The sequence below is a fragment of the Thunnus thynnus genome, chromosome 18 (assembly GCF_963924715.1).
Source record: "Thunnus thynnus chromosome 18, fThuThy2.1, whole genome shotgun sequence".
Lineage (NCBI taxonomy): Eukaryota > Metazoa > Chordata > Actinopteri > Scombriformes > Scombridae > Thunnus > Thunnus thynnus.
The window spans coordinates 2,807,222-2,824,940 of record NC_089534.1 but is presented as its reverse complement, the minus strand read 5'-3'; the positions used below and the strand labels follow the sequence as shown (position 1 = coordinate 2,824,940).

The following is a 17,719-nucleotide window of genomic DNA, read 5'->3' as shown; positions in this document are numbered from 1 at the left end:
CTTTGCCTTCTTTTCTTTGAATTCTGACTGATTTTTTTAAATGTTTTTTTTAAATGTACACCATGCATCTGCTGTCCACCCCTCACAGACAATAAATAAAATTGAATGTCATTATGAAAGTAAACTCACAGTGTCGCTGGCTAGTTTTAAAGTCATTTAAATCCTCTGAGTGTCTGTTGTGAACTGTTAAATTAAAACGCTTACTATGGATCTTATAATTACAAAGTCAGCTTTATATTACGGGTTTGCTAATGGAGATCAAAGATCATCTCTCGGCCACTTTAGCTATCAGGATGCATTAAAGGTATTATTACTGAATATGCAGTGGACCAGCTAAACAGGAGATTTAATCACTTAAAAAGTGTTTTAATGTGTTTTCTTTGTGTGAGAAAGATTTACATTTGAATTCTCATTTTAACAAGGTCATTAAAACATATTTTCATCATCATTTTTTTTAACTCAGAAAGATGCTGAAATGCTCATTCATGCATTTATTACCAGCCATTTAGAGTATTGTAATCCCCCTTTTTACTGGATTATCAAGAAGATCTATAAGAAAACTACAAGCTAAAACAAAGACGATGGATCACATCACTCGGCTGCTTCAGACGCTGCTCCGGCTGCCTGTATCTATCAGGATGGATTTTAAAGTTCTTCTTCTTGTCTATAAAGCTTTAAATGACCTCCTTCCTCCCTACATCAGAGACTTTCTTTCATTTTATGTTGCAGCCTCCACTGCTTCTCTTTTAGATGTTCCTTATGTGACCCATAAAAGTGCCGGCGAGGCTGCCGTCTGTTTTTATGGAGCACACAGGTATAAACTCTGGATATTAATATGACTCTCTCTGTGTTTTTAAAAGGAAATTAAAGACCTATCTTTTTAATCTGGCTTTCGATTTTAATCTGGAGTGATGTTACAGCTTTAATTTGAAAGTTTTAATCATTGTTTTTTTATATCATTTTTATCCCTTTATTCTATTTTATTCATGTTTATCTGTTTTTCAACACTTTTTATTTATTTTTATTTATTGTTTTAGTGTTGTAATTTTTTTAGTGTGTTGTTTCAATGCTGCTGTGTGAATGTTTGTATGAAAGGTGCTATATAAATAAAGTTGAGTTGAGATGTGTTTGTGTGTTGTGTTTCGGGGCAGGATTTTTGGATGACCTCCTTCCTCTGATCTTTGCCTGAAGCGATGTTCCAGTCCGTGACTCATCTGTCATCGCTGTTTATCTCCATGCATGTGTGTGTTTGTACAGTATATGTGTGTGTTTTTGATGGTACAGCATGCAAACACACACACACACACACACACACACACACACACACACACACACACACACACACCAGCAGGAGGAGAATGTGTCTGGTGCCAGGCCCTCCAAAGCTTGGCATCACCATCGTGGAGAAGGAAGAGATCAGTCTCTTTCAAAATGGCAGAGCGCCACCTTGGATCTCCTCCATGATGCAGACTGCAGGACCACGGCTCGCTTCCGAAAGCCAAACCTGACCACTATTTTTGGAATGCAGCTGATGACGGCTGAGATTTTGCACAAATATTTGTCCTTTTTCATATAAAGTGAAATCCAAAAAAAAAAAAAGTGTTTATGTTTGCTCTTTTAATTTGTGTTGAGGTGAAAAAGTCAAAGAGCTCAGACCACAAACACTATGAAAAATGGTGCACATGCATTCATCTCTGTGTTGAATCTGATCATTATTTTCTGTTATATCATCAGTGGATCAATTCTACTATGAACATATTCATCCTTTCACAGGAGGATGACACCAGCTGGATCCCATTTTAATAAACAGACAATATATTCTCAATACATCAGTGTGACCTCATGCACAAAAACATCCTTTTTTTTATTATTACAGGGCTTGTTGGTTGGATTTGTTGTTCTATGCAGAGTAATAATAACTCAAAGAGCACCGTGACTGGTTAGAATAAAAACGTTAAAACAACTCTTTTATAATATTTGCCAGTTTTTTCTGATGAAAGCTCTGCATCTACTGAACCCGTTTATGTTTAAATAAATGATAATAATTTAATACTTCAACAACTAAAGCTTCAGTTTATTTCTAGTGCAACATCACTCGATGAGTCTCTGCACACGTTACAGGTTGAATAAAACAACAGACAATACGAATTAAAATATCCAACACAATACTTCAATCATTTAACAGTATTAAGATGATGATGTGACGGATGATGATGATGATGATGAATCACGGATGTGATGATGGTGTTTGCTTGTAGAGATTCATTTCATAGAAGGTTTCACACACTGGTGAAACAGGTGTAGCATCCTCGAGTATGAATGTGTGTAAGTATGTTTTTTTTTTAAGGCGCTCGATGAATCTGTAAAAAGATCAAAATAATGTGATTGTGTTACTTCTTCAGGATCAGTTTATGACAAGCTTCACAAACTTCTATTAAAGTTATAACACAATCAGTGTGAAGTAGTGAAAGCTGGCATTAATGTCTGCTCTGTTCGTTTGTAATCTTTTTTATTTAATTGTTTGATCAGATTGTTGCAGTTTTAGATTGTTTTATTGATGCAACATCCTCGTGCTTTGACACTATTAATATACTGGAGAAGTTTAGCTTCTTTAAATGATATAAAAGGGTTTTGTGGGAAAGTAAGTAAGATATAAAATAAAGTCTTGTTTTGGTATCTCTAGTATAAATGAATAAAATGTCCGGTCCTGCCCACACTGGTGTTACTACCAGAATCCAACTAGAGACCTGCTGCTTCTTATTAAAGGACAATAACAGTGATGTTGCAAGTTTCAGCCATTTTACTACAGAACACCTACTTTACATCACAATATTTTAGAAATATTAAAGTCTCCTCCACTCAAAAATGTGTTTTTCTTTTTGTTCCTTCAGTTGAATGTTTGAGCTTCTCTGTGCAGAGTTTGTTTTCATCATCACATCAGAACTAGTTTGGAAGACAATTGTAGTCCAATATTCAACTTTTACACAAGTGAGATGTGGAAACTTCACAAACACTGAGGATGAACTTTACAGTGAAGGAGGAGACATCTGGTGTCCAGCAGGAAAACTTCTGAAATGAAAAATATTTGCAGAGTCATAGATTGTAGATTTTTTAATGACACAGGATAAGATTTCTAACCAGGTAATTTAACTTTGTTTTATTGAAAAATCACATCAGACACTAAACTCAGCTGTGTTTAGTTTACATTATTTCTAATTGACATTGTGGGTGTATGTGATGTGATGTGTGTAACTTTGTATTTTGTATGGTGTGTTCTGTGTAGGGTTTTTTTTCCGTTTGTTTTTTTTTTGTTTGTTTTTTGTTTTTTTGCTTTTTACTGTTTGTTGTTGTGCTGTTGTATGTTTTTTGTCGTTGACTTCAGATGCAAATTAGCTTCAAGCTAACTCTGGTGCAGTGCATCTTTAATGTTTCAAACTGCACACTGTCCCATTCAATAAATAAATAAATGAATTATTATTCAAAGTAGAGTATTTTTTTACATGTCTTAAAACATGTCTGGAGGGGATCTGTATTATTATTATTATTATTATTATTATTATTATTATGTATTTTTCTTACCACTCCAAGCATCCTTTGGCTTCCATTAATTTCCGTTTGCTATGAGAGTTTATTAGCAGACAGCTGAAACTTAAAGTCCATTATCTTTTTGTTAAAGTTATATTATTGTCATGCAGACTTTTCACTTAAATCTGTGTTCACTGCACATTATGAACCAACAATAATATAACTTGATGAATGTGGACTTGATGTTCACTGTGATGGATCACAAAACTCAAGCAAGTTTAAAAGTCAGATTTTCATATGCAGAAACAAATGTTAGCAAACGGCTAATTGGATAAATACAAACTTTACAGTAAATGTTTGAATGGTCAGCTAAACTGTTACATCTACACGATTCATAGTTAAGGAGCTATATATAATTATCCTTTAAACTGTGGAAATGTTCCTTTATGAGCCCAAAATCACCTCTGCAGGTATTTATTGATGTTATTATTTCAGAATATAACAAATGCATCAATAAAAATGTTATTTTAGAGGAATTACTCAATATTTTTTGGTTTATTTGCAGTTAGATCCTGACTTTCTCTGTGTTTACAAGCTGTGTAATAAACACTTTGAAGTCTGTATGTGTGTCTGCCTCTAACTCCCATCTGCTCCTTCTTCACCGCTCTTTTATATTCATCATCTGTCATCTGAAGCCGACAGTCAGTCATCGCTCCTCTTTATTATTCACCTCCTCAGTCATTCCTTTTCACCTGCACAGAAACACATTTTTTCATCTTCGTAACATTCAAATAACAAAACATTTTCTGTCTCCTACGTGTCAAACCGGATAATTAATGCTGATTCAGCTTGACTGCAGCATTCTGACACCTCTTGAATTTCCTTCAAATTGTTTGTTTATTGTAATTTCATTAACATCTTCTGTTTGGATGCTTGTTTATACCTCGTCTACATGTATCATCACACCAGAGCTGCAACATCATTATCGATTCATGTGCAGATTATTTTCTCAATTAACTGATAAACGGTTTAGTCTATAAGATGTTAGAAACTAGTGAAAAAATATGCTCGTTTTGTTTGATTAACAATCCAGAACCTAAAGATATTCAATTTACTGTCAAGCAGCAAATCCTCACATATGGATATCTGTCATTTTGTGCTTGAAAAATAGTTTTCTATCGATCGACTAAGCGAATAATTATTGCAGCTCTACTTACTTCAGTCAAACTACAAACTCATATCAGACTAAACTGACTGGACCAGACTCCATATTTGAATAAAAAGGACATTATATTGGCAAACTAAGTCTGTAAAACCTTCAATTTGTGCTGACACGAACATTCTGGCAAGTTTCCGGTCAACTACTGATTCTGATTTTAACAATTAGTCCGAAGGGGGAAACAAAATTACCATAATTTGTGTCTGGTTTGCATAATTGTACAGGAGGGAGTTGTTTTTGTTTTAAGTGAAGTCTCTGAGTGCTGAAACTCATACTTAACATAGAACTGACAAAGCCAACGTTATTAATGTCTTTCATTTTATACAAACACTGTTATTTCTTTAATTCACTAAAACATTTGAGACTGTTGCTGAATCCGTCACTAGTTAGAAGACGGGGTTATGCTGCCATCCAGTGGTGATCAGAGGAACGAGCACATGGTTAAAACCCACTGAGGCAACTAACACACAGGACTGAAGGCTTTCCTTTGAGCCAGGAAGGTAAGATTTCATATAAAAGACCAGTTCAGGTGCCAAAAGAACGATCTTTTCAGTCTTAGAATCCATCTGTAGACCTGAACTCATTCAACAACGTGTTCTTTCTGAATCTAAATCCATCCTCCTCCCTTAAATCTGCAGAGAATCCATTTGTGTCTGATCTTTTCTAGCAAAATCAATTAAATACAGTTAACCTCAATATGAGATTTGAAAAGCATAATATGACAGTTTTATTTGTGCTTCCACTCTTCATATATTTGAATCTTACAATCTCCAACAAATAATAATGATAACAAATAGGCCTATCTACAATTTCTAAAGATCTGCCCTCAAGAAGAAAACTATATCGTTTTGATGATTCATTTTGTTGTTCTTCTTTAATTTTTTCCAGGCAAAAGAGAAAAGGAAAACATTAAAGGAGTTCACAATTTTTCAAGTGTGTCTTAAAACAACAGTCAGGAGCCCAAATGAACAGTGAAACCTGTTTTTCTTGCTGTAATCATTCCTACTGTTCATACTGACCATTAGAAGATCCCTTCATAATGACCTTACAATGGAAGTAATGGGGGAGAAAATCCACAGTCCTTCTTCTGTGCAAAAATGAAGCTAATATGAAGCTTCAGCGTCCAAATGAGTCAAATCAAGTAGATATCTTTCAACGTTACAGTCTTTTTAGAGCCAAAGTTCCTCTTTTTGTTACTATACTTCCACCTGCAGCTCAACAGGGAAACACTGTCCGAGGAAACACAAAGAGGGAATTTGATGGTAAAAAGACTGTAAATGTGTCAGATATCCACTTGATATGACTAACTCAGACTGCTGAAGCTGAATATAAGCTTCACATCAACTTTTAAATGACTTTGTGGACACACTGTGGATTTTGGCCTCCATCACTTCCATTGAAAGCACATTTGAAGGATCTTTTAATATCCAGTATGAACAGGAGGAATAATTACAGTGAGGTTAACCTCTTTCACTGCTCATATGGACACCTGACTGTTGTTTTAAGACACACTGGAAACACTGGGAACCTGTCCTTTAACCAGTTTTCCCCTTTCAAACACGTTAATAACAGTTTATTACCTTTTAGCCTGTTCTTGTGCAAAAGTAACAGTTTGTGATTAAAATGCTACTTGTGTTGTGTAGCTTTTACACTTTTGGTATATGTCTCTCGACAGAAATGACGTATTTAAGTCGCTCGACACTTTCCTTTCATGTCTCACACCTGGAGAAGTTTGTTATGTCGCGGACACCGTCGTCTTTTGTCCCACCATGTGATTGGGTAGCGTTACTAGCGTCGCCATGGAGACTGTAGTTTTCACTGAACTTCCTTATTGACATTTTGGCGTCTGTAACTTTAGACAACAGTAACATCCTTGTTTAATTAGTCCCGGTCTGGATGATACAATGTAAATAAACCTGGTTACCATGGAGACGGCTGAAACCTTTTTGAAAACGTCGCGCGACTCTTTAATTTCTGTTGAGCGACACTCATCAGAAGTGTCGAGCGACCATAAATCAGCCCTAAGTGGGTGAATCTGCATTTAAAGTTTAATTGTGACGCAGAGGACACGTTGTGATGATGATGATGATGATGCCCAGTAACTGTAGCAACCGTCAACTTCCCTCAACCGTCAACTCAGCTGCGACGAAAGGTAACGTTTAATAATGTCAGGTTTAAAACGTCCATTTTAATCTTAACAGCTGTTAAATTCAATTAAAACTAACTTCGCTAAACTTTTAATTATATTATCTGATTTTTAAAACGGTAATAAAGTAACATCTTTCAATAAAACCTCAACCTTGGTAAACGTTATCTAACGTTATATTAACCCTTTATAAACCAATCATGTAGATAATATAAATGTATGTAAATACAGCTTCATATATTAACTATTAATTAGTATATTAGGTTAACTATTCAGCCGATAACTACCATTCAGTAGATAGATAGATCTACCTCTAACAGCAGCAGAGATTCGTAAAGGAATAAAAATGGGAATAATAAATAAGGAATACAATAAATAAAAATACTAAATGCTAAAAATACTAATAAAAATATGTATGATAGCTTATATGTGCAATAGTAGGCTATCCATTAATATAGTATTAAATAACAGAATAACCAGTATAAATACTACTTGTGCGACACAAGGTTCATTTAATTTGTACATTAACACTCATTTTTCTTTTTATATTTTTTTATTTAACGTTATGTTGATGTGCTGTTTTTTTTGTTTTTTTTTAATTTTACATTTGAGTCTTTTAATTAATGATTAGATACACTTTAATCAAAAAACACTAACACTAAAATTATGATTACTTTCTTAGCATTCAACTACATATCCCATGAGTATTAGACACCAGAACTTTGTCAAAGCATCAAGGAAACTGGGAAGATTTACAGATGAGACCAGGAGAAGCAGCAATGTTCTAGTTTTTTACTCTCTCATTGTGCTGCTTCATGTTTCTGTTGGTTACAGTCCACTCTCTTGTGTTCAGATTAAGACGAACTCAGAATAAAGATGTCTGCTGAAATACCCTCGAATCAGTCACTTCAGTCTCCTCCGTCCATCCCAACAATCCCTGGAATCAGTGAAGCGGAGCATCGGGAGAACCGACACGTCTCTTCTCTGCTGAGCCCCGATGATGATGATGATGATGATGATGATGGCCACACAGGACAATCCCAGCCGACTGCTGCTGGCCTACATGGTGATGCTCCTCACACCTTGAATGAGATAGTGCAGCGAGTAAGCTCAACTTCTCTTGTTTAAAATATCTTTGATTAAATGAAGTCAACCACAAAATGTACAGTTGTGCTCATAAGTTTACATACCCTGGTAGAATTTGTGAAATATTGGCTTTTTTTTGGAAAATATGACTCTTTTATTTAGGGATAGTGGTCAGGTGAAGCCATTTATTTGCGTGTGCCCTTTTTAAATCATAGTGATAACTGACATCACCCAAATGGCCCTGATCAAAAGTTTACATACCCTTGCACATTTGGCCTGATAATATACACACAGGTTGACACACACAGGTTGAAATGGCTATGAAGGGTAAGTTTCCACACCTGTGATTTGTTTGATTGTAATTAGTGTCTGTGTATAAATAGTCAATGAGTTTCTTGCCCTGCACATTCCATCCAGGGCTGCTCTGACTTTACTGGATACTGAATCATGGGGAAAGCAAAAGAATCGTCAAAGGACCTGCGAGGAAACGTAGTTGAACTTTATAAATCAGGAAAAGGATATAAAAAGGTATCCAAAGATTCGAAAATGAAAAATCAGTAGTGTTCAAGCACCGATGAAGTGGATACCAAACCACGGACAGGTAGACCAACAAAGATTTCAGCCACAACTGCCAGGAAAATTGTTCAGGTTGCAAAGAAACACCCACATGCAACTTTCAGCTGAAAGTTGCATGTGGGTGTTTCAAGATGCACAACAAGGAGATACTTGAACAAAAATGGGCTGCGCTGTCAAGTTGCCAGAAAAAAGCCGTTACTACGCCAACGCCACAAAAACAGCCCGCTTACAATCTGCCAAACAGCACCGAGACAAACCTCAAAACTCCTGGAACAAAGTTATTTGGAGTGATGAGACTGAAATTGAGTTTTATGGTCACAACTATAGACACTATGAATGATACACATCTTGCAGATACTGCCAGGGTATGTAAACTTATGAGCACAACTGTATTTCATTCAGCTATTAGTGATGCAGCTCGCACTCCTGCGCTTGTTGTGTTTTAATGGTGTCATTTTTTTATTGCCAGTATTATTTCCTCTGTATTCATTCAGCAGCGCTGCGCCTCCACAGCAAGAGAAAATGTGACATTAAAACATTGTAATTGTGTCGTTTTATTATCCAAAACTGAAAAAGTATAAGCTGATATGTAACAAATGAAGAATTGTCACTCAAAAAGCACCACAGCTGCAAAAAAAAAAAAATTACAGATGAAACACTGATCGCTGTAGACAGCAAGCCAGATGTTGACAGTGTGACATCACTGTGTATTTACAGTGTACTTATGATGGAGTTTGTTGTTAAAGTGTCAGGTTTTGGTTTCAGTAGCTTCTCTGTAGAGCTGTTAAACAGTCAGATGAGATAAATTCACTGCAGCTTCTGCAAACCAGAACACAGTTCAATCAAAACACATGTGTTTTTAGTACAGCGTTTGGTTACTGAAGACTGCCTTTCCACGATTAAACGAATGTGCCAGTGAGAGTGCAAAGATAGCATTATGCCAATAAGAGACAGTTCCCAGGGAGTTAGCAAGAAGGCTAATCTGTGATATAGCAATTTGGTTTCCTGTGTGAAATGATTAAAGGCTGCCAAGTCCGTTTTTAGTGTGAGAAAAGGTGAAAGATGCAGAGAAAGTAATTTCTAAGATAAGTCACACTTGTATTATCACCAAAGCGTAAAGGTCACTTATAAACTCAGAAATAATGACCAGATGGTTGAATTTAATTAAAAATGAGGTGGAGACTAGAAACTAAGCTCCATAATAGGAGGAGTTATGAAAAGTGTATAATATGAGGTTTTCTGATTTTGCATCAGGTTTTTCTTTGTCCCAGGAGAAAGGCCTCAGTTTACTCTGCATCTCTTTATGCACAGTAAACCTGTTCACATTGACCTCTACCAGCTTCCAGTGTATTTTCTGAGTTTAATACTAAGTTGTGGGTGACCTGAAGATTTATTGGTCCATTTGAAGATTTTTCCACAACATTACGACCACAGGCAAGTTACAATATTTACATTGGTTAATAATTCCTGAGCTCAAATGTATAAAAAAAATGTGCAGGATTTCAAAATATCTGACAAATTCTGGTTTCTGTGTATTAAGTAGCACATAATTCTCTTAACTCATGTGCATCATTTATATATCTGGAAACACAGGAATCTATCATGAATAGATATTTCTAATACCAGAGGAAGATATCAGGGTGTTCCTTTAATTAATAGTGTAACTGGGAACTTCTTTTAGATATTATGTAAGGTTATGATAATCAGGTAATATGTCCACTTTTAGCTTATGTCTTCTTCTTGCCACTAGGCGGCAGTAGAACACCAGATTATTTTATCTCCTGTGCAGCATCTAAAACTATACAAACCAGTCTTCTCCTCTTGGTTAAATTCTTTAAGTTTGTCTCTTGTTTCTTTGCAGGTTCCAGATCATCCGTGTGATCTGGTTCAGGAGCAGATTGAGCAGATCCGCCATGTGCTACAGGAGCAGAGCAGACTGCTGGCTCTATTAGGAGCAGGTCAGTATTATCTGGATTATCTGGATTTCAGTATTGTGATTGAGCATTTTCAACAACTCACCTCCAACAAATGCAAAGTTCAGCTGTGTGAGATTTTACAACAGGAAGTGTATTGTTACTTTTTCCTCTCCTCCTGAATTTGTCAAGCGTCCCAACTCAACACCTGCGACTTATCATGATAATATTAATGACAGCGTTCAGTCAGATGCTGAGCTACTGTATCTGGCGTTGAGCCATTAAAGGCGCTAAAGCAGCGAAAGGCCGGGCACGCAGCCAAGAAGCTGCAAGAAAGCAAAGACAACACTGGTGTTCACTTTTTTTGTTTTATTTTTAGCTCTTGTTGGTTTTGCTTTCACACTTCTTTTCTTCGTTGTGATGTTGCTGCTAGGTGGCTGCTAACCTCCAGCCACCGACCAGCTGTCCTGTTGCAACAACCACTCAGCCTGCCCAGAGCAAAGGGTACACACCACAACATCAGCTGTACAGACAGAGTCTCAAAAAGACACAAATGAATTAGACCTTTTGACCCATTGCAGATACACAAGCTGAATAAACTGTAACACCTTCCTTCTAAGAGGTGGAAAAAGGCAAATGTCAACATTTTGACACTACAATGACGTATGGGGCACAACATGGTTATGGAGGTATTGCTTTGTGGTTTTTGTTTGGAATAATGTTACACCATTCAAAAAAAAGAGGAAGACGGTTGTAAAGGAAAAAAGCTTTGCATGTCATCTCGTTGCTCAGTGTTTATGTATCAGCACTCTTGCAGTAATATTTTTGCTGAGAAAAGACGACACTATCTTCTTCAATCTCTCAAGGACTCACAAACACACCGCAATGCAGCTCTATTAACTGTATCACCTGTTTCCTGTGTATTTACAGCAGCAGTATACAAATATCTTCACTCGCTATCTCAATCTTATACAAATAATTCAATTTCGATCATCAACATCACAAAAAATGTACACAGTGTGAATGAGGGATATTTATAACAGCCTTCCAGGTTCCTGTAGTCCACTTAGGTTTGACATTTTTGTAGTGGTTGTTGATTTTTTAACCTCTTTTAAAGACCAGGCATTCTATTAAACTCTGATTATCAGTCAACAACATGAATCATCAGTCACACATTAGGAAGTGATTACAATCACAGAAGGAAATCAACTTCAAAAAGTTTCCTGGAGCAATGGTGAGATATTGGACTGTAAATGTGCAGTGTTGAGTAAAGTCATAAGAAGTTACGCTATGTTAAACACTAAAAGTAAACTCCGATGAAGACAGGTCCGACTGGTCTGAGGTATGAACACGATGCTTAACACAGAAATATAGAGTTTCCTGAGCGACGAATGAGCGCTCTGCAAACACTGTAAGGATAAACATAGAGTACCAACAGGTTGCTGTACACTATGTTGGGCTTTTCTATACTTAATGATACTGTTGAGTGCTTTATAGTTATTCCAGGGACATTTTATGCATTAATATACATTCACACCTGTACATTCTGATTGATTAAAATGCCTTAATATATTCAAGTACTGTATACGTTGTTTAAAGCCATGCAGCTGAAGTATATTTACACCCTAACACAATGTTTTATATCCTTATATATTATTATTTTGCAAACTGATCCTCACATTAGAGGCAGCAGCCCTCAGAGCTACGTAATATGAAGCCAGGTAACACAACCCTGTTGATCCACTTAAATGCCCTGCACGCCAACACCCGTGTTTGCAGGTATTTTGGCTGAACAAGACACATTTCCGGTTACGAGGGGCAGTCAGATATTTAAAGCTGTAAACTTTTAACTTACGAGTCTTATAAGGCACATTATTGATCTTATATCAAGCAGTATTTCACATGGAAAAAAGTGCAGAAAGTAAATATAGTTCTTTAGCTGTAACAAAAGGTTATTAAAAAATAGATTTGTCCTTTAATTGAAGATTAAAATTAAAAAAATATTTCAGCAGATTACACAAAAAAGACACGAGTTCATTTTTCATGTGTATTATGCGACTACACCGTGAATTGCGTTTAGCATATTGTTTTATCTATAAAAATACAATCAGTTTACTATCTTATCTTCAAAATAAAACATCTCAGACTAGCACGGCTTCAGATGAACCACAAACATGAGCAGGAAACTAATGCTATATAGGAGGTGTGGTACTGTGGAGGGGGGGGACCGCATTGTGTTTCCGCTTCTCAGTAAATGACATTTGATGACTTCAGATTGTTGAATTAACCAACACACAGAAACACCTGTGTGGGTGGAGCAGTGTTTATGCTGTCTGTGTGGCTGAGGTGTACTGGTAGATACACTGATTCCAATGAAATATTTTTACTGGCATTTTAAAAGAAAAAAAAACCAATAATCACTTCTCCATTACTGGCAACATAATGGTTTTAGCTCCAGACGTTGTTGTTGTCGTCATTGCTCCGTTTCTCATGCCAAAGTCAGCATTAAGCAGTTTCTGCTGCAGGAACGTGGGACAGAAGGTGGTTATGTAAGCGTCTTTAAACCCTGAGTTACAGAAGCAGTAAACCAGCGGGTCAAGCAGGCAGTCCATGTAAGACAGGACCATGAGGCTGTCGTAGACCTGAACCGCTACGTCCTCTGCAGCCTGCCATTTGTTCAGCCTGAAAGCGAGCAGCACCGCTCTGGCTATAGTGCAAGGCAGGAAGCAGATGGAGAAGACGACGACGACGGACATGACCACGCAGACGGCTCTCCTCAGTTTGGTCTTTTCCCCGACGGTTTTCTTCCTCAGCCGGTTGACGATGCGCACCGTGCAGTAGACGAGGATGATGAAGGGGATGATGATCTGGGTGAAGAACACGACCTTTGAAAAATGAAAAGTGACAACAAGAAAGATTGTTAGTATCCCATACTGCAAAATAACCGATCATTATCTAAACCCATCATGGCAATATGCTATAGTTGCTCATTTCTAAACCCCAATATTGAGATTGAACTCCTCATCAGTCACAATGCTCTCAGGAATAATAATAGTAGGTAATAGAATAAAAATAATAGTTGGACTTTAATAATTTAAACTTTTACTAAAGATATGCTCCTCATTTCCTGATTTATGTCTTTTTGCATTAAAATAACTGTTGAATTCAATTTAAACCTGGATTTTTGGAGCATTGATTGCATTGTTGTGATTTTGAAACATTTTTGCATAGATACAGTATGTTGCAGAATTTCAAAATATGATTTAAGATGCTTGTAATTGTGCTCAATTAAAAGATATTTGTACGAGTATTTCAAATTTAAAGAGTGAACATATTTGACATCCTTAAATATAATGTTACTGCAGGAAAACCAGAGTTTTAAGATGCTGTAATGCCTGCAGAAGTTGGCTTTAGCTGCCTGTGAGAAGCTGTTATTTAGGGAACCAGGGCAATTAGATTAACCATTAAACCAAATAAAATGTGTTGATTGTTATCTTTATAGGAAGTGACGATATGAGGTAGTGCATAGTTCTTCTTAACTGTTAAATAAATGAGTAAACCTTTGGCAGGGTTGGTTCTCTGGCACATAGGTAGATATTGGACTATGATTTATGCTCCCATTTCAATGAAACTGATTGACTGTTTGGTTTTCATGTCTTAGGTTATTTTACAACAGTGATAATCCAAATTAAAGCAAAACCAAACAAGTCAAAAAAACCCCCAAAGCAATACCTCTCTGAAGGTGTCTGTCACGTCGTGAAAATATGTCTCAACTTCGCGGCCGTGGCTGTTACAGCACTCGAAGGTCTTGACCATAGTGGGGATGGTGAGGGGCAGCAAGAGGAGCCAGATCACAATGGAGATCTGCGGAGTTTTCTTCAACACTTTGACGAAATTCCTCCTTCCGAGATGGACCACGTTGAAGTACCGATCGATGGACAGGGTGATAAGGAAGCCGATACTGGCCCCTCGGTTGAGAAACAGCATGAAGAGCATCGTCTTACACACCACACTGTTCAGACTGCGTCTCTGGCCATGCTGGTAGTGGTAGGCCTTGGCAGGAAGACAGGCCACCAGCAGGAAATCAGCAACCACAATATTGAACAGGAAGATACTTTTGTTCTTCCAGAACTTGAACCTAAAGAGGAAGTTATTGACAAAACCGTTATTTGTTGTAATGTTGCAGGTTTTTTTTTTGCTGCATCAACAATAAACCTAGAAAAGAAAATTAAGATTAAGATTTTATTCCCACAAAATCTGTGCTCGCCTCTAAAGCGACGTCACTGATCAAACTGATGCTTATATTTAAGATAGGATGTCTCAAATAGGATGTGCTGCTGAAAGGTTTTGTGCTCTCTCAATGTGGTCATATGAGATTTATGATTTATTTTTTTTATCTTATTATCATTGTCACTGCTTTTCTTTTTGCACTTTATATTTAAGTGGTGGAAATAACACAACGGTGCCAAACAAAACACTGACTGTCTGCATTCTGGCTAGTGTGTGTGCTGGAAGCCTTTTTCAGTACTGTCAAGAGTCACTCTTATTCACACGGCACAGTTATGTTCCACATTACAAATGCTTATCAGCTCATCTCACTTACAAAAACACAAGATAATGCACACAACTCATCACGTTTAATAAGCGCTCTTCGAACAGAGTACATGTTGTTTGGTTCACCACTGAGGTGATGTAAGGTAAAACCGCTATTGGATTCCAAACATATTTGCCATTTTAAAGGAGCACACCCTAAACCTGCAGTGGATTTTCAACTGCAGATCTGTTTTTGTACGGTTAATCATAAGTATGTGTATCATTCAAAACTCAAACCAACTCACTTTAGGTCTGCTTGTAAAGCATTGTTAATTAATATTGAATTTTCCATTGTTGTTAATAAACTGTGGTCTGCAGGATTATTTAGTGTTGACCTGATTTTTATCAACTTTGCTACCAACAAATTAGAATCCAAACAGGATGTTAACTCTGCGCTCCCATCCCTCTTTTACTGGAGTGAGCAGATGTGTACATTTATTAGTATTTCTTCTTGGCAGCGGTCACGATGCTATAATAGTAGAAAAAAGGAACGCACTGCGTAGTTTTGAATTTTTCATCAGTCTGTCTGTCGGCTGATCGAAAGCCGTCACAGCTGGTGAGATGCTCACCACTTCCAGTGATTCAACAGTGACCTAATGCCAGTTTTTCTCAGTCATTCCAGTTCATAGAAAGCAGTAGCAGCAGTACTATATGACATATGATTTTAACTATGTATTTGAGTCACTCAGGGAGGTTAAATGCTGGGAAACTCCAAACAGATGATGAGTCGTGCATTATCAGTTATCAAGTTTATTTTATATCTTTGGCGTAATGCCAAAGTTTTCCCTTTTCCAGAAGGCTTTCTTGACTTTTTACAGATCCTTATCTACATTTTTACTGTTGAATACATTCTGAAAAATATAATGAAAAAGGATGTGATGTAGTGATCTTCATACCTGAAGATGAAGATGTAAAGGACCGACAGGTTGAGAGGAAGACCCAGCACGAACTGTCCAATCATCACCCAGGAAAGGGCTTTATATGTGACCAAATTGGGTGTTTTGCAGTGGTCAACTGTCGCATTTGTAGACATGTTTTGTTGGCTTAACATAACCGTGTTGGAAGTAGTAGTGCATCCACAGCAGTAATAGAAGTTACAGTCAGTAACAGGAGTATTATTTGATGTAATAACGCAGCAACAGGAAGGATGAGGGTTAAAGGTGTTTCAGGCAGGCATCAGAAGGTTAAATCCTTTATCTTGGAGCTGGTTGCAGTCGCCTCTGAGCCAGAATCTTCTCTCCTCAGGCACCGATTTTGCTTCTCACCGTGATCCGTCAAATTCAACAGTCCCCCTTCTGAGAGCCTTACAGTGATTCTGGAGCTCTGTCAAGACTCGGCCAGCCGTGCCAAAACATACCGAGGAAACATGCACTGTAAACACTGTGAACACTGAAACAAGCACTACGTTAAAAAAAAAGAGAAAACACCCTGTCTCAGTGTGTCTGTTAGCCCTTTTGGTGTGAGGCTGCCACCGTTCCTTCAGAGAGGAAGAATTTATAGTCAGCTGGAGGTGTGGTTTAAAGAGAAGGGGTTTCTTACTGAGAAACACAACATGAAGGTTTTCTTTTTAAAACTTGATGATTTTATGACTTGTCTGTTTTATTTTGCTGTTTCTGTGCAGCACTTTGTAATGTTTTTGCTCTATAAATAAAGACTATTGTTATATTATTATTGTTCAGCTTTACAGCTAAAAATGCCTTGATGCTACAAGCCTCACTGCACTTTGATATCAACAATGATAGTGAAAGAAGACATGCCCCGTATAGTGTCTGTATGTCACAGACAATAGTAAGTAGAAACCAGCCGTTCAAGGTGTTTACCGGTTTAACACTTGTGAAATTCCTCAGAAGGCTGTCCATACGAAACCATCGTGTCCGCACATGTCTAGCATTATCCTTGCATTTGATGGTGATAGGAGTAGGAAAACATTGCCCCCAATGACATAGCAAGTTGTCTGGGTACAAGATCAAGAAGATTTGACATGATGTAGATTATGTTATACACACGGACGGACAAATCTTACAGCAAGAAGAAACCCATTGTATGGAATATACTGTGTTTTGGTGCTAAATTTGTCAGCTTTATGTTGTATAGGTTTTTTCCTCACACCCACCAACTCAATGACTCATCAACAGAAATAATAGAATAATATCATGAATAGAGTCATCTTTCTCAATCAAGTCGTCAAACACTGTGGTCCGGAGTTTTAGGGAAGTTCTAGAAAACTGATGTTAAAGCACATTTGCAAACAACAGAGAAGTGATGTCTCAACCGTCCGAGGTGTCGTAGGTTTCTCTAGACTTTTTTTTTACACCTTTCTCACACCATCTTTCCTCTTTTTTCCATAACATTTATATGTAAGATGAACAGTGAAGCAGCCCCAATCATACTTTGTACCATGTAGATGTTTGAGATGAACCCTGACAGACAGAAATCAAAAAGTCACTTCTTTAAAAATGTTTTGGATGAGAATTTTTTGCATATTCATGTTAGACATGTGCAGAAGAAACTTGTAACAAGGGTGCATCAGCTTTTAAACATCTTGTTCCAATCAAGTCAAACATTAAAATAACATTGACCTCTTTCTCTGCTGGTCTCAGCTGCTGTAAGCTACATGCTAATTATTTAAAGCTTGAAATAGAAAAAAACTTGAACAGACGT

General features: G+C 37.1%; 2 protein-coding genes across 3 annotated transcripts in view; one reads left to right on the top strand and one right to left on the bottom strand.

Moving 5' to 3' along the window:
• The first annotated feature begins 6,385 nt into the window (after positions 1 to 6,385).
• The window catches only part of si:ch211-140l13.3 (uncharacterized), a 46,055-nt gene continuing 34,721 nt past the window's right edge, over positions 6,386 to 17,719 (top strand). The window contains exons 1-3 of one of the 2 annotated variants that reach the window (XM_067572346.1): positions 6,386 to 6,896; positions 7,744 to 7,994; positions 10,414 to 10,510. In XM_067572346.1, coding sequence (XP_067428447.1) covers positions 7,767 to 7,994; positions 10,414 to 10,510 — 325 coding nt within the window. In that variant the 5' untranslated portion in view covers positions 6,386 to 6,896; positions 7,744 to 7,766. The remainder of the gene's footprint in view (positions 6,897 to 7,743; positions 7,995 to 10,413; positions 10,511 to 17,719) is intronic. The other variant, XM_067572347.1, reaches the window with a different exon arrangement.
• On the bottom strand, positions 10,820 to 16,624 carry LOC137169274 (12-(S)-hydroxy-5,8,10,14-eicosatetraenoic acid receptor-like). Its single transcript, XM_067572349.1, has 3 exons — positions 15,955 to 16,624; positions 14,198 to 14,603; positions 10,820 to 13,350 (listed from the first exon to the last, which is right to left on the bottom strand). Exons 1-3 carry the CDS (start codon positions 16,107 to 16,109, stop codon positions 12,883 to 12,885), a joined length of 1,029 nt encoding a protein of 342 aa, XP_067428450.1. The 5' UTR covers positions 16,110 to 16,624; the 3' UTR covers positions 10,820 to 12,882.